Source organism: Rhinichthys klamathensis, unplaced genomic scaffold (genome assembly GCF_029890125.1).
Source record: "Rhinichthys klamathensis goyatoka isolate OS25496 unplaced genomic scaffold, OSU_Roscu_1.1 h1tg000567l_1, whole genome shotgun sequence".
Lineage (NCBI taxonomy): Eukaryota > Metazoa > Chordata > Actinopteri > Cypriniformes > Leuciscidae > Rhinichthys > Rhinichthys klamathensis.
This window is the reverse complement of record NW_026607033.1, coordinates 197,608-223,005: the sequence shown is the minus strand read 5'-3', so window position 1 is coordinate 223,005 and position 25,398 is coordinate 197,608. Positions and strand designations below refer to the sequence as shown.

General features: G+C 38.4%; 1 protein-coding gene and 1 long non-coding RNA gene across 3 annotated transcripts in view; one reads left to right on the top strand and one right to left on the bottom strand.

Moving 5' to 3' along the window:
- Positions 1 to 25,398, bottom strand: part of pcsk6 (proprotein convertase subtilisin/kexin type 6) — a 91,491-nt gene that overhangs the window by 21,478 nt on the left and 44,615 nt on the right. For both annotated transcript variants that reach the window (XM_056239597.1, XM_056239598.1), the window contains 4 exons: positions 19,187 to 19,375; positions 4,174 to 4,310; positions 3,275 to 3,457; positions 10 to 112 (listed from right to left, as the gene is read on the bottom strand). In XM_056239597.1, the coding sequence (XP_056095572.1) occupies positions 10 to 112; positions 3,275 to 3,457; positions 4,174 to 4,310; positions 19,187 to 19,375 (612 nt within the window). The remainder of the gene's footprint in view (positions 1 to 9; positions 113 to 3,274; positions 3,458 to 4,173; positions 4,311 to 19,186; positions 19,376 to 25,398) is intronic.
- LOC130074080 (uncharacterized) lies at positions 15,188 to 18,059 on the top strand. Its single transcript, XR_008804407.1, has 2 exons — positions 15,188 to 15,311; positions 18,018 to 18,059. It is a non-coding gene; the product is annotated as an uncharacterized LOC130074080 (long non-coding RNA).

Here is a 25,398-nt window from a genome sequence, read left to right as displayed (position 1 = left end):
CAGCTTTACCTGCCAGTTTTGAGGCTGCCCAGACTGAAGTGAATGCAGTTGAGGCAATGATCAGCGTCCGGCCCATCGCAGCCCTGATCTCCACATTCATGATGACACGGACCTGAAATATAATGACAAACAAATATATTTCATGTAACTTATATTTGTTATTACTCGTTTTTGTTTTTATTATTAACATTCAACTTCTTTTCAGTCCATTATATACACTACCGTCCAAAAGTTTGTGATCAGTACGTTTTTTGAATGAATAAGTACTTTAATTTAACATGGATGCATTAAATTGATCAAAAGTGACAGTAAATATATTTATAATGTTAGAACAGATTTCTATTTCAAATAAATTATGTTCTTTTTAACTTTTTATTCATCAAAACTTTTTTTCATCTTGAAGAAATGTTTCACTGTTTCCACAGACATATTATGTAGCACAACTGCTTTCAACATTGATAATGATTAAAAATGTTTCCAGAGCAGCAAATCAGCATATTAGAATTAGTGGTGCGAAGTCTGGTTCTTTTGGACAGTTTGTTTTAATAAACCGGTTCACCAGGTCTTTTACATCCCCAGGAATGACGTCATTCACACAATGACGTAATAACGTCAATTCTATCATACCGACGGATGAAAATACACTCAAACACATTCAAATAAAGTAATTTGTAATCACAACTTCAGTAAAAAAATTATAATAATCATCATCATCAAGTTTCTTACATTTAAGTTTTGCAACTAAAGCACTCAATACCGGCACTGATTTTGGTGATACACAACGTGGATGTTTTACATCTAAAAGATATAAAGTGAATAAACTGGACTTCATCAGCTTTTTACAGAAACCATGATCCAGCTCATAAAAACTTAATATATAACCTGCATACACAATAGTCAATAGTAAAATTCATTTACATATTTTGACTGGACAGTTGTTGCATGTTTTAATAAATATGTTGTTTAATATAGCCAGTTACTATGCATATTCCAGTACATTAATTTGTTATTAAATAAACATGCATTTCCCCCAATTTATGTCACAGTATCAGCACAGCATCAGTTGCCCGAAAGAAACAGTTCGGTTCAGACAGTGCTGTCACACATGCTCAGTATCACCAGCTCATCGGTTCTCAGTATGTCGGATGTGTCCGAAAGAAACCGTTCTCGGTTCAGCGTACTGTTGATTCGAAAACTGTTGCAACCTATTCTGAGGTGTGTTCGACTTGAAGAGGCCCTGCTCAGACCGATTGGTGTATGACATCAAAGTACATGAGAGCAATTCGAAAGCATACAGAGCCGTCTGCTCTCTAATCGCTTTCGGCTGTACTTTGATGTCATACACCAATCGGTCTGTGCAGGGCCGCTTCAAGTCAAACACACCTCTTGACTCGAGAAGCGCTGTAGCAGTGTGTGTACTGTTTGTTTGTACATGCATGCTCAGTATCAGCAGCTCGAGCTCCTCAGTTCTCTCAGCACAGCATGTCTTAGTTCAGTGTACAGTTAGAGTAACTGGAGTAACCAGGGCCGGCCCGTGGCATAGGCGGCATAGGCAAATGCTAGGGACGCCACCACTCAATAGGGGCGCCAAAATGAGTGAACGAGTGAATTTTTTTTTACTAATACTATTTTAAAACCATTAATTCGAAATACTACAAAATAAAGCAAAACAACTCCACAAAAACTTAACTAAGTCCCCAGACTCCGGTCCGGCGCATCAATCTTCCCCCGCCCAGCGAGTGCTTGAATTCCGTCAGAAACAGAGCGCGCGCGATCAGTTTACTGTTGGTCATTTGTTGTGTAGCGTCGCCCCTCGCCGCATCCAATGTAGACAGCATTGCTTTCGTTTGAGGGCGCTTAACACCCTCAAGCACTCCCGTAGAAACGGGCCTGGCAGCTCGCGCCTGGTCTAGACACGGTGAAAGTTACCTCATTGTGACGGATGGCCGAATTTTCATGACACATTTAAATTAGCATTATAGTCTGCGATAGATACAGTGCCATAAAGACAGAGGTAAAGAGATGTAATGAATAAACAGTTTATCTAATTGCATAGTAGTAAGATATTTTAATTTAATGGCAGTTATTTTTACCTTATAACTTTATGCTAACAGTAGTTCTGAGTTCTTCAGAGGCAGAGCCCCCAGACAATGAGATTTGTAACAATCTCTTTTTTAGACGCATTTACTATCACTTTTATTATTTAATGTTTTACTATACAGTTGTGCAGTTTTGAGGGGGATATATGAAATGTATTTATTTATTTGCCAAAATTATTAACGATATTTATAGGCTACAGGTTTATTAAAAGTACCAATGTTTTATGTAAAATTCACATTAAAGAAGACATTTCGCAGTTTTATTCATGTTGAAAACATGAAACGTGCCATAATTTAGTGGAAGATTGCTGCCATCAACTCCCAAACAAACACTTTTGCTAGTGCTCAATGAATAGTTTGTACATGAATGACATTTGGACGATGATGTCACTGTTTTATCCAGAGCGGCTATATATAAATTAAATAAATTCATATTTTTTTTACAACAAAATAAACCATCACTGAACATACTTAAGCTTGATTATGACACTATTTTCTTCTAGATCTGCTGTACAGGAGAAGCAAACTTTGTTGCATTATTTTCCTGTTATCACTGTAAAGCTGCCTTGAAATAATCTGTATTGTAGGCTAAAAAGCGCTATATAAAAATAAAGGGGACTTAACTTGAATGCTAGATGTAATGCTCTTGCTATATATATATATATATATATATATATATATATATATGACTAAATAATCACCAACACAATGATGGGGGTGAAATGGACTGTAATGCATGGGGCACCAGGTAAAATCTTGCCTAGGGCAGCAAATTGGTCAGGGCCGGCCCTGGGAGTAACATATAATCCGGGATATTGATTTATTTTGAGTCGGAGTGACTGTCAGGCACATCCGAAAGTGAGAAACTTTACTAACTTGTGGATCAGTGCTGACTCAAGATGCGAACGGTTTAGAACGATTCTGTCTGATTTGGTGAACTGGTTTGGTGAACAATTCGTTCACGAAGCAGACATCACTAATTAGAAGGATTTCTGAAAGAATTATGTGACACTAAAGACTGGAGTTAATGTTGCTAAAAAAATTCAGCTTGTTATTTCACCATTTTTACTGTATTTTTGATCAAATAAATGCAGCCTTGGCGAGCATAAGATTACAAATAGAAAAATCGTACCGACCCCAAACTTTTTAACTTGTCTAGGTATTACTGAGAGTACCATTATATTCCTCCTCTTCCTCCTCTTCATGCTCAGGAGCTCCTGGCACAGAATCTGGGGTTTTCAGCTCCTTGCCTGCTGTAGGAATTTCCAGAATCCTGGAGCGAGAGTGGTGGGAACCCTGGGTTTGGTAGGGGTGTTCAGACGAGCCGTGAAGGATTAGTGTCCACTCCTTCAGCTTACCTGAGACAGAAGAAAGAGCAAGAGACGAAGAAAAGGAGTCAGACGAAGAAAGTTCTGTTACGCATTACAATGAATCACATTAATCCTGACGAGAAACAGAGGAAAGAACAACTTTAATCTGTAGCAGGTCTCAAAGAAAGTTTGCATTAAGCAAAAAATGTCATTCATTTAAATCAGAAACATACTTGATGCAAGTACAAGAATGCAAACAATTCCAAATAAGCGCACACACACAAAAAAATCATGGACAAAAGTCTGGTACGGCTTATGAGTTTACAATTTCATTAGGATGCTGCCTGAGAAATCAGCTGCCCATTGAAACAGCACAGTAGTTTACTAAGGTTTTAAGAACATAGCCAATGTAATATGTCATACATTGTATCGTTCCTTTTTTGCAAAACATGACGTAAAATGTAAAACTGCAATTACTGCATCTAGTACTAAGAGACAAAATCATTTGTTTGGAATGCAAATGTATTTCACATGTGCATAATGATACCAAACAACATAACAGTGTGAAAGCAAACTAGTACCGAAGCAGTTCAGCTTCATATTTGAGCAAACACAACATTAGAATTAGGCTCAGAATTTAGGAATAGAGTCGTGTTTTAGGATTACACTATGTCTAGACTGGATATGATTGGCATTGCACCACACTGGTTGTCTGCACTGGAAGCATATTCAGTCTGAACTTTATTCCTCCATTCATTCCTTACCCAACACCTCCGGGTTACGCAGCTGAGAGGGCGAGTCGGTTATCTCCAGGGTCCACGTGCCCTCCGCTCTTTCCCCCCAGCAATGCACCGTCATGAACTCCCAGTTCCTGAAGCCCTCGTTGGAGTTATCAAACAATCTGGAAGGCAGAAAAAAACAGAGTGGTGAATGTTTTAGAAAGAAGAGGATAATGAAAATAAGGAAAGTCATCTCTCATTTCTGCATCACTGGTAACTGCACATCATTTCCAGTTTTGATCCTTCAGAGGAGGAAGTCTGAACATCCTCGAAAATGAATATACTAAATAAATGCAACGATCTATAGTTATTAAATTAACTGTTGTTTAAATCAATTTCTTACTAATATGTAGATGCATACATTAATTAAAATTTCAATTGTATAATTTAAATGTATTCAATTGTAATACATTTTAATTGCTTAAGTGTATTCAAATACATTTAAATGTATTGGTAACACTTTACAATAATGTCCCATTAGTGCATTAACAAAGATTATTAAATCGTGTAACAAATGTATTAATTGTTGTTTGTTAAGGTAAAAATACAGCTGCGCATATTAGCTAATTTTTCATTTTAAAGTGTTAGTAAATGTTGAAATTAACAAGATTTAATACGATTGATAAAATGTATAAATGCTTTAGAAGTATTTTTCCATTAGGGCTGGGCAACGATAAATCGCATCCAAAATAAAAGTTTGTGTTTACATAATATATGTGTGTGTAGTGTGTATAATTATTTTGTATATATAAATACACACACATGCATGTATATATTTAAGATTTTTTTTTATTAATATATCAAATATTTATATTTATATATAATATTAATTAAAATTAAATATATAATTACATGTATATATTTAAGAAATATTTGCATGTATATACTTTATATATGTAATTATATATTTAATTTTAATTAATATTATATATAAATATTTGATATATTAATAAAAAAAAAATCTTAAATATATACATGCATGTGTGTGTATTTATATATACAAAATAATTATACACACTACACACACATATATTATGTAAACACAAACTTTTTTTTTTTGGATGCAATTAATCGCGATTAATCGTTGCCCAGCCCTATTTTCCATTGTTAGTTCATGTTAGTTAAATTAACAAAAAAAATGGAACCTTATTGTAAAGTGTTAGTAGTTTTTAAATAAACTTTAATGAATTTAACATTTTGCAGTAGTTTTGGCAAGAATTGAGAAGCAGAACCGCTTTATGAATGGTTTTCTGATGCGCACACTGACCAATCAGAATGGATATGCAAATTAGCCCAACATCATGTTACCTTTATGGAGGTAACTTTTTTTTTTTGAGGTATCCATTCCAATTAACTGGCTTTCAGTATCACATTAATGTTTGTGGTTAACGCAATAAAAATTAAATTTAAAAAACACACAAAAAGGAAAAAAACAAAAAAACAGTTAGACTGAGCATGTTTGATAAATTTAAACCTCAGCCTCTGAAGAAATATCCTTCACTTCAGTCAATTACATCACTCCTCAGAAGTGTGCAAAAAGATCAAAAACAAATGTGCTCCTCGTCATCTAAAACAAAATCACAATCACATGCTGGCGCTGTGCAGCAGGGTTGACTGGGAACGAGTCCATGAGCCTGATTTGTGTTTGCACCTGTGAAGCACGAGTCGACGTCACATCACTGCCTCATGGTGATTGAGCAGATGGATGCGTTGGCTCTGTTTGTGTGAGCTTGGAGCAGCTGGTGCGACGTAGTGCTATAAACTTTGCTCAGGTCAGACAGATTATGTTACATCGTAGGTGTATTACTGTAAATGCATTTTCCTGTTTGTCTTTACCAACTGAGGGACAAGTCAGAGTCTGTGGTCTGTGGTTGACATGACAGGGATACTCCACCCAAAAATATAAATTCTGTCATCATTTATTCACCCTCATGTTGTTCCAAACCTGTATGACTTACTTTCTTCTGCGGAGCACAGAAGATATTTTGAAGAAATGTTGTTTGGTTTGGAACCGAACAACACTGGATCTCATTGACTTTTATGGAGAGAAAAAAACAGAAATCTCAAAATATCTTGTCACATTTCATATAGAGAAATCATATAGAATTGGAACAACATTAGGTAAATGAAGACAGAATTTATATATTTTTTTTTATGTATGCATTTCCCTTTTCCCTTGCATTAAAATGTATGATTCATAGAACATTAACTATTGGACTATAAAATCCAAACTTTTCAGCCTTAAAGGTGCTCTATGTAACTTTTCTTCTAAAATGAATCCTTTTTTTATTGCCTGTGTGTGAAGGGGTTGTAATCACACATTAAAATGATCCACTTGTCGAGTTTTGCTATTACCTCTGAAGGCCAGTATTCCTATTTCTATGTGAAGTCTCCGGGTCGGATTTACCGCGAAATCCAACGGATGTGACGTGCATGCGCGCTCCCGAGCCTCATACAGTCTATTGTAGACGGTCAGGGAGTTACGTCCGGTTAAAGGCGCACGGTTTTCGGCTTTTATCTCAGTCAATCTTTGATCAATATTTCCAAGACTCTAATCGTTCGTAGTCCTGGACGGGGCCTTTCGAACGAGCCCACCCCCGAGGTCCAACTCGCCCAGCTCCCCGAGTTATAGCCGTTCGAAATCGGGGGTCCCAGCGAACGGCGATCCGGTAGGGGGCATCCCCGAGGCCCGCCACTCTAGCGTTCGGGCAAGGGTTCCCCTGGGACCTCCTCCCGAATTTGAGCTCTCTGGGTCTTTGCGTTCCAGAGACACGAGCCATTTTCTTCTGAGATCGTGACGTCACCGGCGTCCGCAATTTTGCAGCGCGCCCGATGTTTTTCTGCTAATATCTCTGCGAAAACACCACCAAAAACTATGAAACTTATATGGTTCTTTTCAGCTCGACTAGATGGTCCCAACGAGCTCGGTGCTCGCCGAATCCGTCTAGTATTCGCCGAGATATTTGCGTAATAGACGGTATCAGACATGGGGACTTGTGACTTGGTGACTTGGACTCGAGTCGACTCGAGTCGCTATTTTTATGACTTGTGACTTGACTTGACATAAAATGAAATACTTGAGACTTGACTCGGACTTGGAAGTTAAAGACTCGGGACTTGACTTGACTTGAGACACGATGACTTGAATGACTTGAGTGTTAATCACATCATGTTTTCAGTTTGAATATAAAATATTTAAAAACATTTTTTTTTTAAAGTTGATCACGACACTATCATCAGTCATACCTCGTACCTTACGCACACCACGCCCACTTAGATCAGATATCACATCAAAATGTCAGCCGGAGGGGTACCGAGGGTCATTGCTTTCGGCTTCAAGAATTATTCACACGATGGCAAAAGACGAACAGCGCTTTGCAAGACATACAACATTAACATTGCGGACAGCCAGACGACAACCTCCAATTTCGTCCGTCATTTGAAGAGCCATTCTGCCCAGTAAGTGCTTGTCAATTTGTTAATGTTAGTTGGTAGTTAGCTAATGTAATAGCTAAAGTAGCCATTAACCCTTTCACAAGTAAGTTTAAACTATTCTAACTGATCCCCCAGCATGAGTTTTTCTACGCGTCATTGCTTGTCAAGTGACACAGCGCAACCACAACACAGCGCTGAATGAATGATCTGCTTTTATGTCATTTTTCCTGTTTTATTCAAAATGTTCACAAATGTATTAGCTATAACATGCAACACTGATATTCCGATTGTCAAATATGTGCAAGTGGATGTGTTTTGTTGTTTAAACACCTTTATAATGATCGCGTTAGTTGAGCTGTATGTGCGAATGGGCGGTGCCATGTTAACGTTAGTTTACAACACGTCAATTTCTCAACTTCTCACGAAATACATGAAAGTAAGTGACCGGTAAACTGGGAGAAGAATAGGGTAAAATGTAAAGCTACTTACACAATGTGTATCTGATATGAATAAAACGTGCGTCTTATTATAATGGAAATGATTATTATTGACGCTTCCATAGACATCAGTGTATATTTTCCAAACTACAAATATATTTTTTGCTAGTAGTTATGTGTATTTAAATGTCTGAAACCTAAAATAAAAATGATGTGGTTGAAAACACTGAACAGTTGTGATATATGACAGCACTGAGAGCGTATGTCTCTGGCTCAGCGCCAGCCAACGCGTTTGAATTCATTGATAAATAACTTACACGAAGCAGAATAGTGGGTCATATGTCTAATGCTTTTTGAAAACTTAAAGGGATCATATAATGCCATTTTTGTACAAGCTAATATGATTCTTTAGGGTCTAAATTAAAAGTTTGTAATATACTTTAATTAAAAATTCTCATTAGTATTGTAAGAAAACACTTATTTTACTTGGTCAAAAACAGCTCTGTTTTCAGCACGCCGTTTCAGTGCATATGACTTTAAATGATAATGAGCTTTGCTGACTCCGCCCCTCTGTTCTGTGCGTACACCGTTTGTAACACAATAACAGAATAACCATAACGCGTTGTTCAGTATAAACGTGGGATTATGAATTATATTGAGAACGTCATACATAGAAAACATGCCGTAATGTACCCTGAGTGTAAACCTTAGACGCATTCATTGTGAAGCGTGCAGCTAGCGATTTGCAAAGATATAAATATTAATATAAAGTTTAATAAAACGTTACACTCACTTCAGTTCTTCTGGAGATTCAGCAGGAACACGAATATCTGGTACCGATCTTTTTTCATGAGCAGCTTCTTAGCAAATCCAGCTTTATACTCACCCTCGTTTATAAAGCAGTCTGGTGTGTGAAATGATTCGGGCAAACATGAGAGCATTGACATTGCTCGTGGGGAATATTCCCTTCGAAAACAAACTCAGCCACTGCGTCTTCAGCGGTTTGGATTCAGGAACATTAAAATGACTGTGTTCGTTATTACACCCATGAACAGAACACCACAATCGCTTAGATGCCATTCTGCTCATATACAGTGCTCCAGCATATCAACAATGACCGCGCCGGTCCGCCCGGACTATGATTGACAGCTCACTCACGAGCGAGGGCGGGTCTGTGTTGAAACGCGGCTGTCATTCAACAACCGTGGGAGGGGCTTCCGAGCCTGTGACGTCACAGGCTCGAACGGCTCGATTTGAGGCAGGGGAAAACATATAAGGAGATTAAAACAAAAACACTGGATGGATTTTTATCATTATATGATGGTTGTGTACAGGCACTGCCAACACACATTTCAGTACAATCAACTTGTAAAAGTGCATGTACCATTATATGACCCCTTTAAGGCTTTCTTCTTCATAAAAGAAGTCGGACATCACATTTTTGTATACATTTTTATTTCTTTAAATTAGTAAGCTACAGGACACCATCTTTCAAAACATGACCTGCGTGAAAGAGAAAAGTGAATGAATGCGTCATTGTACCCAAATGCACTTCCGAATGCGCCTCTGTTCATTTCAAACCAAACTGACGCCCATAGATCAAATTCTGCAGGTAAAATTACAATAATAAGGTGACTTGACTTGGACTTGACTTGACCTACTACAAGACTTGACTTGACTTGACTTGACATAGCCTGTGACTTGACTTGACTTGACTTGCCCAGGAAAAAAATACTTGGGACTTACTTGAGACTTGAAGGTTAAGACTTGAGACTTACTTGAGACTTGCACATGTGTGACTTGGTCCCATCTCTGGACGGTATTGTCTATGAGTTCGAGCACGAGCGCTCTTGGAAAATTTGGTTGCAATCTGAAACATCACCACTAGAGGCCGCTAAAAGTCACATAGAGCACCTTTAAGTGTAAAGCATAATAATTACATCCATTCCACAATATGCACAAATTCATTTTTATGTACGTATATATACGTAGGAACTGCAATTATTGCTGTAACCTTCATTAAATTAAACAGCATTCAATCATTTAACTATTGGTATGGTTTTTGGAAAAAATGCATTACCTTTAACAGTAACCAAAAACAATGACTAGAGCTATTAGGTTCACAGGGTAATAGGTTCATAGCTAATATCCTATGGGGCCTGGGTGATGTCAGCAGAAAAGTTAAGTCATAGCATGAATACAAACATTTACAAAACATCATTAAAATCATTTGTTTCCAGTATTTTTTTCTTATCTTATTCTTATCGCTACTTATGATCAGCATGAACTTGCTCTCTAAGTGTCAGATGTCAACAAAAGGGCGGCTCACATTTGCTCATGCCTGCTGTCCGACCCCTAGCGCTTCCTTTGAACTGCACTCGTACTGATAAAAACACTTCTTCCCCTTGAGCTGTCCACAATCACACTACTAATGAGAGCTTTGCAAAGCAGCCATTTCTGAACTTGGCCCTTTCAAGGCCCTTGTTAACAGGCTTGGACAGTATTTCGCATATTACATCTGCCTCTTTCTTCTCCCGCCACCAAGTCGAGGCGGTCTGCGCTATAAGGAGATGGTAAATCTGAACTGCATTTGGCTCTGGCAGCATGCATGTTGAATAAACGAGATGAAGGGAGGTCCCGACCACAGCATCCCTCTCCAACCGGAGCGATAATTCAAGGCAAATGTCTTTCCTGGCAATTCGCAGGCGTCATTTGGACGACACTCCATCAACTCTACAATTCGACTCTTAGCACTGAAAGCCCAGGGTGAGAGAGCAGGAGAGCGGGGCGACTCCTGGCCATTAATAAATACTCTCCAAACGCGGGAAGCCCCATTAGGCTGTCATGTCTGTTATCACAAAAGCAGATGCTCTGTGGGAGATGTTTGTGCAGGGGCGGATTCTGACAGGTCTTCTGTCTCCATGCGGTAAATAAGACGTGGAGCGTCAAAACAATAAGCTTTCTGAGAACAATTGAGAACTGAGGGACTTTCACATAGACGAACTAGTGTGACAGACATTGTTACGGATGGAAAAGACGACAGTGGCTTTTTATTTGTCCAAACATTTTTGGCATTTCATGTCTGAAGAGCCATATTTCCCATTATAACAATTTTGTTATGTTGCAGCCTTATGCTAAAACGCTTTATTTTATGCATTTGATTTTAGTGGCATTCTTGGCAATGTCTGATTAGCCACATTTCCCCCAATAAAAGTTGTGTAATTTTCTCCAAAACCAATAAAAAAACTATGCGAGATTTAAAATAATAATAACAATAGTAATAAATAGAGTGCATTCAGAAATTTGCATTCATTTTTTTCACATTTTGTTTTGTTGCAGCCTTGCTGAAATGCTTCAAAATATTTTTATATAGATTTGATTGTAGTGACATTTTTTGCATTTAATGTCTGAAGACCCACATTTTCCATAATAAACGTTGTGTAATACCCTCCAAAAACAAGAAAAAAAAATATGTAAGATTTAAAATGATAATAATAGTAATCACAGAATATTTTATTTTATTGACATTTTTGTTTACTGTTCTGGTTCTGTGTTGCCACTGTAAAAATCTGTATCCTGAGGCAAAAGCAGCTGAGAACGAGTGATTTGGATTGTGTGAGAGCTTTATTCGTGAGGGCTATGAGAATGAGTCTCAGGATCATAACCATGCGGTGAAAACTGCTAAGAGAAAACTAAACTACGCTAAAGCGGAGAGCAGAGAGATTTGGAGAGCACAGCGTCAAGGCCAACAGAGAGGATATCAAACTGCTGTGTGATTGACAGGATGAAGCTTCCTGTGTGACAGAAACCAGAGCAGCCAGATCAAAGCCCGTCAGCCCATGTGGACCCCTGTAGAATACACTACGCTAAAAGTAAGATATTAACATGTGAGTGTGCATGTGTTTGTATGAGGGACACTCAAGTTCCAGGAAACTAAAAGTAGATGGAAGAGACACAAAACGCAAGCTTTCATTTGTTTTGTAGCACATAAACTTATGTGTGCAACAATTAACTGTCACCTGTTCACTGTCATGACATTCCCAACTGTTATGGTGCCATATCATTTTCATATTTAAATTTTCATTTGACAATATACAGTGGAAATAAAAACCTACCATCTTGTCAGGTTTCATGGCCTAATACGGTTTGGTCTGCATGCTCAGTTTTACGGCGGAATAATAATAACAAGAGATAAATATTTTATGAGCTATACAAGGCATATTTGTTAATGAAAACAATGAAGGGAACAGAATTACAACGGGATTAAAACAGGCTTCTTACGTAATTTCATGAAATTCCGGTTAAAGCCCCGTCCACTTCCCGATTGATTTAAATACAGATACAAATAATTGTGTGATTGTTACAGATATGAAGATATTGGCACATTATGTACACACTTATGCAGTTAGGTTGTTTTAAGTTTTTGAAAAAATATTTTCTCTCTTTAATGTGACACTTTGGTTTTAGGTTGCATAGGTTGTAATTAAATGTTCAAAAGTTCTGATATGATTTATCTTCATCACAAAAAACAGCTCTTTATTTAATAAAATGCATACATTTACAATTTGCATACAAAATTTACATTTGGAAATGACACAAGGGAGAGTAATTTTAATTTTTCATGTAACACATTTTCTTTGAAGAACTAATTTAAGTGACTGAGATGAAATTTCTAGAAAACAGATTTTTATGGGATTTTAAGGAACGTGCTAAAGGGCAGTGCTGTGTAGTAACTGATTAACATAATTCGATTCCAAAAGTACTTGAAATTAGATTCTATTATGTTTTTAAAATACTTGTAATCAGACTACAGTTACTTATTTTGTTGCACATTATTCTCACAATGGCAGTAAATTATTCATAATTCATTTATTCCACCTACTACTTCTTTTTTATCTTTTAAATTTTCCTTTCTAAAAACTAAGCCTACTGCTTATATACAGGTCCTTCTCAAAAAATTTGCATATTGTGATAAAGTTCATTATTTTCCATAATGTAATGATAAAAATTAAACTTTCATATATTTTAGATTCATTGCACACCAACTGAAATATTTCAGGTCTTTTACTGTTTTAATACTGATGATTTTGGCATACAGCTCATGAAAACCCAAAATTCCTGTCTCAAAAAATTTGCATATTTCATCGGACCAATAAAAGAAATGGAAGCTTTAGCTTAAGTTCTGTCAGGAAGACTCAATCAGCGCGCCATGTATTACCTCATCCCTATCCAATCAGGTGTTAACAGTCACAGTATATAAGATTGGTACTTACACTTGTCTGAGTTCGCAGATGCTGACGCTGCCATTCACCTCCATCCTCCCCATCACCACCACCAGGATGGTCCCTTCCTTACCTCCAGGGGGTCGGCTGCGCCCCCACCTTCATCTCAGGCGGGACATGCAGATTCGGCTAACCTCGCTTTGCTCGCTAAGGACGGGGCCTACGCCAAAGAACTCATAAATTTATGCTTGCTGAGCTGTCAATAAATGTATATAGCCATTCAATTTATCTCCCGAGTCTTTCTGGTAGAAGTGTTTTTAATACAAAAAAAAAGTCAACCTTCAAATAATTATGTTCAGTTATGCACTCAATAGTCAATACTTGGTCGGGAATCCTTTTGCAGAAATGACTGCTTCAATGCGGCGTGGCATGGAGGCAATCAGCCTGTGGCACTGCTGAGGTGTTATGGAGGCCCAGGATGCTTCGATAGCGGCCTTAAGCTCATCCAGAGTGTTGGGTCTTGCGTCTCTCAACTTTCTCTTCACAATATCCCACAGATTCTCTATGGGGTTCAGGTCAGGAGAGTTGGCAGGCCAATTGAGCACAGTAATACCATGGTCAGTAAACCATTTACCAGTGGTTTTGGCACTGTGAGCAGGTGCCAGGTCGTGCTGAAAAATGAAATCTTTATCTTCATAAAGCTTTTCAGCAGATGGAAGCATGAAGTGCTCCAAAATCTCCTGATAGCTAGCTGCATTGACCCTGCCCTTGATAAAACACAGTGCACCAACACCAGCAGCTGACATGGCACCCCAGACCATCACTGACTGTGGGTACTTGACACTGGACTTCAGGCATTTTGGCATTTCCTTCTCCCCAGTCTTCCTCCAGACTCTGGCACCTTGATTTCCGAATGACATGCAAAACTGAGCAACAGTCTAGTGCTGCTTCTCTGTAGCCCAGGTCAGGCGCTTCTGCCGCTGTTTCTGGTTCAAAAGTGGCTTGACCTGGGGAATGCGGCACCTGTAGCCCATTTCCTGCACACGCCTGTGCACGGTGGCTCTGGATGTTTCTACTCCAGACTCAGTCCACTGCTTCCGCAGGTCCCCCAAGGTCTGGAATCGGTCCTTCTCCACAATCTTCCTCAGGGTCCGGTCACCTCTTCTCGTTGTGCAGCGTTTTTTGCCACACTTTTTCCTTCCCACAGACTTCCCACTGAGGTGCCTTGATACAGCACTCTGGGAACAGCCTATTTGTTCAGAAATTTCTTTCTGTCTTACCCTCTTGCTTGAGGGTGTCAATGATGGCCTTCTGGACAGCAGTCAGGTCGGCAGTCTTACCCATGATTGCGGTTTTGAGTAATGAAACAGGCTGGGAGTTTTTAAAAGCCTCAGGAATCTTTTGCAGGTGTTTAGAGTTAATTAGTTGATTCAGATGATTAGGTTAATAGCTCGTTTAGAGACCCTTTTCATGATATGCTAATTTTTTGAGACAGGAATTTTGGGTTTTCATGAGCTGTATGCCAAAATCATCAGTATTAAAACAATAAAAGACCTGAAATATTTCAGTTGGTGTGCAATGAATCTAAAATATATAAAAGTTTAATTTTTATCATTACATTATGGAAAATAATGAACTTTATCACAATATGCTAATTTTTTGAGAAGGACCTGTACGTTCAGAAGGTCTTTCAGGATTGTTGAATTGCACACAGAGACCAGCCACTAGTCATGTGAATATCACTGAAAACTGAGAGCCACACAGCATTTGATCACTGCATTCGTTGTTTTCTCAACATTGCACATCTAATCAACTCCTAATTCACACATAAAAAAAAAAAAAAATTATCACGGTATTATTTTACCTTGTTTCACTGTCTTTGAAAGGCTTTTGTTTTCCAAACCCGTTAAAGCATGGGTCACCAAACTAAGGCCCGCGGGCCGAATCAGGCCCGCCACCCCCCTTTGACTGGCCCCCCAACCCCTCTGCCCCCCACTACTTGAACCGGCAATCCCCAAAAGTCGTCATGGTCTATTTTTTTTTAATTGCTTTTTGGAAAATAATAACATGTCTGCATCTGGTATTTTGTTGATTTTTTTCAGTTAAAAATTTATATTTAGTTATAAAATGAACTATATTTGCCGAATTTTCGTAACCCGACATGCTCGAGACAAAGCAGTGACGCGCAGAGAACTACTCGGTTACTATGGTAACCTCAGTTACCATCGTAACATCAGTTACCTCAGAACTGTCACTGTCAGACAGCAAAATGGCTAGCGATAAAAGAAAAGTTGATAGGGAGTGTAGAGTTTTTAAAGAACAGTGGACAAATGATTATTTTTTTGTTCAGTGTAAGGACCGTGCGGTGTGTATTATATGTAAAGAAAGTGTGGCGGTTTTCAAGGAATATAATTTGCGTCGTCACCACGAAACCTGTCACAGAGAGTATGCTAGCTTGCGAGGGCAAGCAAGAGAAGACAGGATTCGGAGGATGAAAGGCGGACTGGCTGCACAACAAAATCTGTTCCTTCGCCAAACTCATGTCAACCTGGCTGCTGTCCGAGCTAGCTATAAGGTAGCTCACCTACTAGCTACCCACGGAAAGCCGTTTACTGATGGGGACTTTGTTAAAGAATGCATGCTTGCTGTGACCGAGGAGGTGTGTCCCGACAAGAAGGATGCGCTTAACACGGTGAGTCTCTCCGCAACTACTATGACCAGGCGAATCGAAGATTTGGGGGACAATGTGTATGACCAGCTGATTAAGAAAGCGTCAGAATTCGAGTTTTTTGCTTTGGCCGTGGATGAGAGCAATGACGTGCAGGACACAGCACAACTGCTCATTTTTATTCGTGGAGTTAGCGCAAGCTTTGAAGTATCTGAGGAGCTGGCAGCTCTAAAAAGTCTCAAAGGTACTACGACAGGAGAGGATATTTTTGTCCAAGTGTGCGAAACAATGGAAGAGTTGGATCTACACTGGTCTAAATTGGCCAGCATCACTACGGATGGCGCACCTAGTATGGTTGGCACAACGAGGGGGCTAGTAGGGCGCTTGAACAGCGAATTCGAGGAACGAGGTCTCACCCCCCCACTACAAGTCCACTGTCTGATTCACCAGCAAGCACTATGCTGCAAAGTTCTTAAGTGGGCGTCTGTCATGAAGGTGGTTGTGCACTGTGTCAACTACATCCGAAAACATGGGCTGAAACACAGACAATTCCAGGCCTTTCTCTCCGAGCTTGAGTCAGCCTACGAGGATGTACTGTACTACACAGAAGTCCAATGGTTAAGCCGAGGCAGAGTGTTGCGCCGTTTCTATGACCTGCTACCCGAAATCAACACCTTCCTGCAGTCTAAAGGTGAAACGGTACGAGAGCTGACCGAGCCAGAATGGAAATGGGACCTCGCGTTTTTAACTGATGTGACTGAAATATTGAACCACCTTAACGTGCAGCTCCAAGGAAAAGGGAAGCTAATCAGTGACATGTATTCCCACATCAAAGCGTTCGAGGTCAAACTAGTGCTGCTTGTGCGACAGGTCCAAAAGCTGGACTTCACGCATCTCCCTGCCACCCAAAGCTACTGCGCTGAGAAACCAGCTGTCCCGTTCCCAGTCGAAAAGTGCAAGGATGCACTGGAAATGCTGCAGGGAGAGTTCAGTGCGCGGTTCCGTGAGCTTCATGTCAATGGTAAAGGAATACGCTTGTTCCAGAACCCCTTTACTGCCGACATAAATGATGCGCTTCCCTCTCTTCAGTTTGAACTAGCCGAGTTGCAGAATTGTGATATCCTTAAAGACGCGTTCAAGTCTGACAGTCTCGTTGAGTTCTATGCTGTGCTCCCAGAGGAAACCTACCCAAACATCAAACAGCATGCAATGAGGATGTCCACAGTTTTTGGCAGCACCTACATCTGTGAGCAAACCTTTTCCCGCATGAAGCAAAACAAGAATCCAACAAGGAACAGACTCACAGATAAGCACTTGCATCAGACCTTGAGACTGGCTACCACTAGACTGCAACCAGACATTGAACTTCTCACCAGCCAGAAGCAAGCACACAGTTCACACTGATATGGTAAGCACACTGATTTTACAATTACTGATTTTAATTGCTATAAATATGAAATATGAAGGCTTTTAATTTTAATTTTTTATTTAATTTTAATTTTTAATCTTTTAATTTGCTACATATTTTGTAAAATTATGTCACAGAGAAAAGCAGACAGCAGCACATCTCGCCATTTACTGAATATGGTGCTTCTTGTGTTCAATCTGTCATCCCTCCATGCCAGGGCTCCAGAAGGCACCCTGAAGTGAGGAGAGGAGATTGCTGTTGCTGACCCTATCCCAAAGACAGCACAATTCATCAACAAGTACAAATCCAGCTCACCTACTGATTTTGATTTCCATTATTGTGTATTACTGTTGTGATTTAGTTTCGAGCCTACTGCTCATTTCATTTTCACCTTGACCTAAAAAATATTTACTGAGCATGCTCACCTGGATTTCATAAGAGCTGACTAGTTCTATTACTCATGTTATTATAATTTAAATGTTTTTTTAATTTATTTATTTATTTTATAGGCCTATTTATTTGACCTTTATTAAGTGCTGCACACAATTATTATTAATATTATTATTAATTTCAACAGGCCTACCTATAATTTATAATTTTTCACTCACCTTTGCCAGTGTCAATCACCTCAACTAGGCAGATGTTTCTTACCTTGACAGCTTTGATGTTATTTGTATTCGAAAATAAATAAATGGAATATCGGTGGTATTTCAAATTAAAACAAAGTGTGAAGACTCGATTACTACTTTTGCAAACAACTAGTAAAGATAAACAAATATGGCTGTGCCAGGCTAGTAATCTCTACTACACAATGAGGCCTGCTGGTGGTCAGTTTGGTCTTGGGCATACAATTCTATGTTATATAGCTGACCCGGCCCCCCCATCACAGTCAGGAACGATAATGTGGCCCCCAGAGAAAAAAGTTTGGTGACCCCTGCGTTAAAGGGTACAAATTCACGTTGTTTCATATTTACATGCAATGCAGGGATTCCCAACTTTTTCGTCACGTGAACCTCTTTGACCTAATATATTTACTTGAGATTTTAATTATAATAATAATGTTCACGGTTCTCTGATGTCGGTTAATTGTCACATGACATACAGGTAATTTTTTTCTTTCTATTAAGCGTTTTTAATACGTTTTTTTATTTTTAAATTATTTAGCTTAATTTTACATTTTTATCATTTAATTAATAGCTTTTCATTAAACTCACAAACCCCCTGCAGTTCCATCACGAACCCCAGTCTGGGGAAACCCTGACGTAATGTATTATGTACTTCATGTTGTTGATAACAAAGAATGGAATATATTTTGTTTCTCTTTGTATTTTTATATCAATATGGTACAAGATTATCCAATTCAAATCAATGTGAAGGTTAAAAATAATCAAAAAGTAGTCAGATTATATTACCCTAAATGTGTAAATGTAATGGATTACGTTACTAACTACAATTTTTATCATGTAATTTGGAATCAGCGAACGACTACAATTAGTAAGCAATCTACTTAGCACTGCTAAAGGCCTGGTGGTTAGTGGATTATGTTAGATATCAAAATCTTCCATCATTTCCTGTCCTCTCCACAATCCAGCCAATAAAAAGTGGCAAAAAGGACAAAATAGTGATGCTTGACTTACACTAAAAACATAAAGCAGCTTTTGCCTAAATTCAGCTGTATATACAGCTGAATTTAAAGTTACCAGTGAATTTAAAGTTACTATTCTAACTTTGAATCACCATTGTGTATGAAATGTGCTATATAAATAAACTTGCCTTGCCTTGCCTATACATGTTTTAGAGTGTTTTGTCGTGTGTAAGTGAGCATCACCTCTGACCCAGTAGCTGTGATCGCGTCCCTGAGGGTGATATGAGGTTGATCTCCAGGTCTCCTCTGCGAGGGTGGACGATGAGGACTCGCACCACCACATGCTCCAGGAACACCACATGCTGATCGGCCTGTTCGCTGCAGCCTGTGGTCGAGATGCTGGCGTTTAGTTTCTGATCTGTTCGAATGTACCTGCAAGAGGACCCAAGGGAGTCAGTGGAGAACAGGTCACAATCTAAAACACAGATCCGCATTTATCATGAGTGAAAATACGAAATGAAGATAAAAAAAAATGTCAGGTTATATTTGACAATATAGTATAAATGATTACTGATTTTTAAAAGATCCTTCAAAGCTTTTAGAAACCTGATATTAACTAAAAGTGGATAGAAGAAATCCGAAAAGAAGTTAATCACAGAGAAATGGCGCATGGACATGTGCATGTATATATTTATTTAGTTATATAAATTTGCAGTCCGTAGCTTTTTTGGGGTTAAAAATTATCCAAAATACATATTTGAGAAAATACATAACCAGCCTATGTTTAAAACTACCTGCTTGCCTTAGCTCGATTCAAAGCGGTAAGCTTGTAATAATGTTTTTAATTCCAGTGGTACTGGTGGATTTCCGCGGGAGATTCGAGCATGTCTTTGCGTCATTACGTCACATCTGTACACATAAAGGAGGAGTCTCGGCTAGTAGGCTATATTGCGTGTGAGGATGTTGGAGGTGGAGATTTATAGCCTTTTCTCACAGCGCTTGATATGATTAAACTTATCAATTTGATGGCGGATCCAGAAAGGTTCAAACGACACTCACCAGTGACAACAGATTCACCCGTTGTAAAATGCAAAAGACTTCGTTCGGACTTCGGAGTAGCTACAGAAAAAAAGAGACTGCAACCGGACCCATGCGAAAGCAAGGATACATATCGGAAGGACATTACATGTAGTCACGCAATGCTTGCTTACGTTGTTAACATTAACAATTTGAGAACAAAGTATAATTTGCACGGTTTTGCGTGATATGATAACTTATAAGCGATTGTTAGATTTAATCAGTGCGATTTACTGCAATGTCAGAACCAGAACAAAAGTGGATGTTTCTTACTAGTTCAGAAGACATTTTCCGGTGAAAATTCTTATGTTGGTCATACTTCCAAAAAGAATAATCTGTGATTCTGAATGACAGTCTCCACACCGGCGCGGTGACTGACAGCCTCACACTCTCCTCAAACACTGTGTTCATCCGCGCTGTGCCGAGTCGAGGGTGTTGAAGTACAACTCACGTAAAGTTGATAATTCCGCGAATGACTGCAATTGCAGATTTCGAACAGACAAAGAGGAAAAACGCCGGACTGCAGCTTTAACTGTCAGGTTATATGACAGTCAATAGTAAGTAAACTGGGAAATTGATTGATTTTTAAAAAGGCTTTTAGAAACCTAATATCACCTATGTGAAGGACAGACGCTAATATTTTTTAAAAGGAGAGCGTAAATTAAAAAGTGGATGTTAATTTATTCCGTCAAAAAGGTCAAATAATACCATAAATATAGTCCTTACCACTAACATTTGCACCATATGAGTACACTTTCAATGTAGAAAAGGCATTCTCTCTGTCAGTAGTGTATTTCTTGTGTGACGTAAATGACGGCTGCTTTGTGTAACCACTTGTTTAAAAGAGAAAAACTTTTCCCGGCTGTCCTAAAGTATTACAGGGGTAAAGAGACTCACATTATGCAACGACAGAAACAAAATGCCTCTTAACGTGATTAATGGTTGAACTTAAGACCGAGCAGTGTGTTCTGAGGACAAGTGGCCTTCTGGGAAAGTCCTGCCTCCTTTGAGTCATTGTCAAAAACCACATGACTTTATTTACATCTTTTGCTTTAGCATTTACACTCTTCCTGTGAACAAAGTGTCACTGCTATAATGAAGTCATGTCAGGTCATAAACACTACCACAATATCATAATTATAGATTTTAAGAGTGAAGAGTGAATTTGCAAGTTTCGTGGTGCTTGTGAGTTGTGACTGCACTGTACTAATTTAGTTTTTGTGCATTTTGTGACTACTGGTTTATGAAGAGACAGGTTTGTATGACTAAACTAAATTTCCCATAATCCTTTGTGCAGCTAGAGCATCACACACCTAATGTGGATCGTTAAGCTGAAAAAAGCAATAGAGAAATTTTAAATTGCCTGACCTGATCAGTTTATTTCAAAATAAATCATTTAAATCACATAGTAAGCATCAGAGTATCTGTATTACACATTTCCTTCCCCTTAATAGTGTGAAAAAATAAGAATAAAAAACAAGAACACAAATTGTCATATTCACAATGCCGTTTCGTGGCTCATTAAGCTGCAGGATCATCTATTCGGTCAGTCCGGAAGCTCATTTTGTTTATTAAAGCCTTTTTTTTCTTGGGAGCAACACCGTTTCACCGGTTTATTATAGCAACTGTGGCGTTTTATGGTTCTGCTGATAAACAACACCGCACAGATGGCAACAAAATTAGTCACTTGAGGTCTGAGCCATTATTTAGCACAGGTTCAGAAGCAGTATCACCCAGAAATACTCTAGGTGGAGATTGCGCTATAGCCTCGTTTCAATCTTCTGAATGACATTCAAAGGAAAATGTGCTTAAAATGGAAGGCTGTGTCCCTTCAATTTACTGTAACATGACGGCTTGTGGTGGAATTTGAGGGGAACATCAAGTTTTCCCCCGAGCTGAAATCCATGTGTAGACCAGGCATTTCCCTGGGTTCAGATAAATCTTTAAATATACATATACATATATATATTAGTGCCGTCAAACGATTAAAATATTTAATCGCGATTAATCGCATTAATGTCATAATTTAACTCGCGATTAATCGCAATTAATCGCACATTTTTACCTATTCTAAATGTCTCTTGATTTCTTTTTGTCCCATTCTTTTTTCTAATTTTAATGCTCTTATCAACATGGAAAAGTGGATCGGCTTGCTTTGTGCATATGTTTTTTTTATTGAAAACAACATTGGCATACTGTGTTCAATTTCACACTAACATTCTCACTTGGAGCAAATAATCTATCACACAATGTAACACTGTCCATCAATAAAAGGGTGAAAGAAATACTGACGAGGTCCTGATATTGACGAGGGGGCGGAGAATTCGCATCAGCTGTGTGTGTGTGTGTGTGTGTGTGTGTGTGTGTGTGTGTGTGTGTGTGTGTGTGTGTGTGTGTGTGTGTGTGTGTGTGTGCTTGGCCATCAAGTGGTATTTCAGGCTGGACGTGCTGCTACGATAGCTCAGTTTACGACAACAAAACACACAGATCACTTTGGTCTTGTCAATGGAACCATTTGGCAACTTTTTAAAAGTAAACTTTCCATTCAGAATCCTATTGTCATCCATTTCGGCGTCTCGCTCTCGTCATCCACTAAAAACGTAACGTTAACCAACTATTTGGCCGGCTCGCAAGCCCAAACAAGTGTGTGCGGCGTGACTGTTGTTTTGTTTCCGGTCTAGCTGGATCCGCTTGCGCTTTGGTCGACAAAGCAACAAAACGTCCTCGCGCGGCACAAGCCATTGAAATGAATGGGTTTCATAGCGCAGCGCCGCGCATGCCACATCCTGTTGCAAAAGCATGTGAAAAAAAATACAAAGTTTGCTAGGCCAAAAAGACCGTTAATCGCACGATAAAAAAATTGACGCCGTTAAAATGGGTAAATGGGTCGTTAATATGGGTCGTTAATAACGCGTTTAACTGACAGCCCTAATATATATAGTGTTTGTGTGTGTGTGTGCAATTCTTTTTTGAATTTACCCTAAATGTATTTTAACCTTAGAAATTCAGTTTGTATAGTTTAAACATTTTTTTTTTAATTTTTTTTAAATATATTTAATTAAGTCACGCTGTACAATTCTGTACAGTATTAACTAAAACTATATATAAATAGCTATTTATAGCTTTTTTTAGAAAAAAACTTGAAAATGTAGCCGTGGCAACTAACTGAAACAATAAATTTAAGTTGAAGTATTAAAATTGCTAAAAGTACAAAAATAACAAAGTAACAAATTATGGCTAAATAGAAACAAAATAACATAAAATTACTATTTAGGCACTTAAAATTAAAATGGAAATATAAAAATAAAAATAAAAGCCAATTAAAAATAAATATGTTAAAAATACTGAAATAACACTGGCTGTTTACACCATTTATTATAAATGGAAAAAAATCGACATCAAGATTCCTGCTATCAAGCAATTATTGGTTCGGAAACCATCTAATCATCAAGCACAGCACCATTACAGGGTTGGGGAGTAACAGAATACATGTAACGGCGTTACGTAATCAGGATGCAAAAATCTGATGTCTGTAATTTGTTACGGTTACATCAAGAAACCAAGTAATCAGATTACTGTTACATTTTGTAAAAAATTGGAATACTATCAGGATTACAATAGTTTCACTTAAAACTAAATAAATTTGTATTTTGACATAATAGCGCTATATTGTCAGTAGTGAAGCACGGATCGCAGTTATAGCCGTGGATTCTGCGGATAATCCGTGGGTCGGGGGGCCAAGTAATAAAAAAAATAACATTCCAATTAATAGCGAGTGGGTCACAGGAGGTCGACGGGAGACAAATGTGCTGATTTTAATAAAGACACGCAACTCTCATTTCACGGTAAAACGCAACAAACGTCCTTCACACTTTGACTTTCGTTTTCAACAACAACGTACCGGTATATCTTCAGGGAAAAACAATAAAGAAAAACATATGCTAGAGCAATAATAACTAAACCTCCTAGTTTAATATTTCATCAGGCACTAATTTACAGACTTTCATTAAGCTACGCAGTTACAGGGTCCACTTTTTTAAAGGAGAACTCCGGCGCAAAATGAACCTTTGGTCTAATTACACATTGTTACCTAGTCAACCGTTATCTGAGATTTGTTTTCATGATTATCGAATGTAAGTAGTTTTATCTCTAAAAACAGTTTAGCCTATAAAGCTAGTATAACGCTAGTATATTGGGCATAGATGAATGACAAATAAAAATCGCTTGTTAATACCACTAACAAGGCTCAAAATAGCCCCACACTAACACGGTAGCATAATGAGGGTCCCTACCTTCAAACCGAAGCATTGAGAACTTTGTCAGTGTCCAGACAGTTTAATAAGAAGATATTTAATACATACAGTCAACTTCGCGTATACAGACAGGAGCCATCTTTGAAATACAGCCTTTACGAGTCGATCTACGAACGCCGATCCAAGCCTGCTGTTCGCGCTCACCTTATCACAACTTATAGCTCGTTCACATCTCACCAGCGCACTTGGATCGGTGTTCGTAGATCGACTGGTAAAGGCTGTTTTTCAAAGATGGCTCCTGCCTGTATACGCGAAGTTGACTGTATGTATTAAATATCTTCTTATTAAACTGTCTGGACACTGACAAAGTTCTCAATGCTTCGGTTTGAAGGTAGGGACCCTCATTATGCTACCGTGTTAGTGTGGGGCTATTTTGAGCCTTGTTAGTGGTATTAACAAGCGATTTTTATTTGTCATTGATCTATGCCCAATATACTAGCGTTATACTAGCTTTATAGGCTAAACTGTTTTTAGAGATAAAACTACTTACATTCGATAATCATGAAAACAAATCTCAGATAACGGTTGACTAGGTAACAATGTGTAATTAGACCAAAGGTTCATTTTGCGCCGGAGTTCTCCTTTAAGCAGCAAAAGGTAGAACTGATCCGAGAGAAATTTCAAAGAGGAGAATTAAAAACAAAAAAAAGGAAGGAAAGAAAGAAAAGTACAGTGTAGGAGCATTTTACTCAAATAGTTAACCAGGACGAATCAAGTGATAGGTGTGATGTGTAACGGCTGTGAAGTATGTAAAGTAATGCTGTATATATGACAATAAACTCATAAAGCCTATATCCAGCCTTTGAACGTATTTCATTTCTTGTGTGTGTGTTTGGAAAGTAGCAGCGATGCAAACAGTGACAGTTTATGTTTGAAGGGAGTAAAGCCTGTGTTTAGGCTATTAAGGAAATGCAATTTTTCCAAAGAAGAACTTTTATTTTAAATAGCCAAATGTTAATTTAAAAGCAGCCTACTTCAGTGTGATATGTTACCATATCATCATGATTAACACTGAGAATTAGAATAATTGTAATGTGAAGCATGCGTAGTGGTGCTCACGTGAAC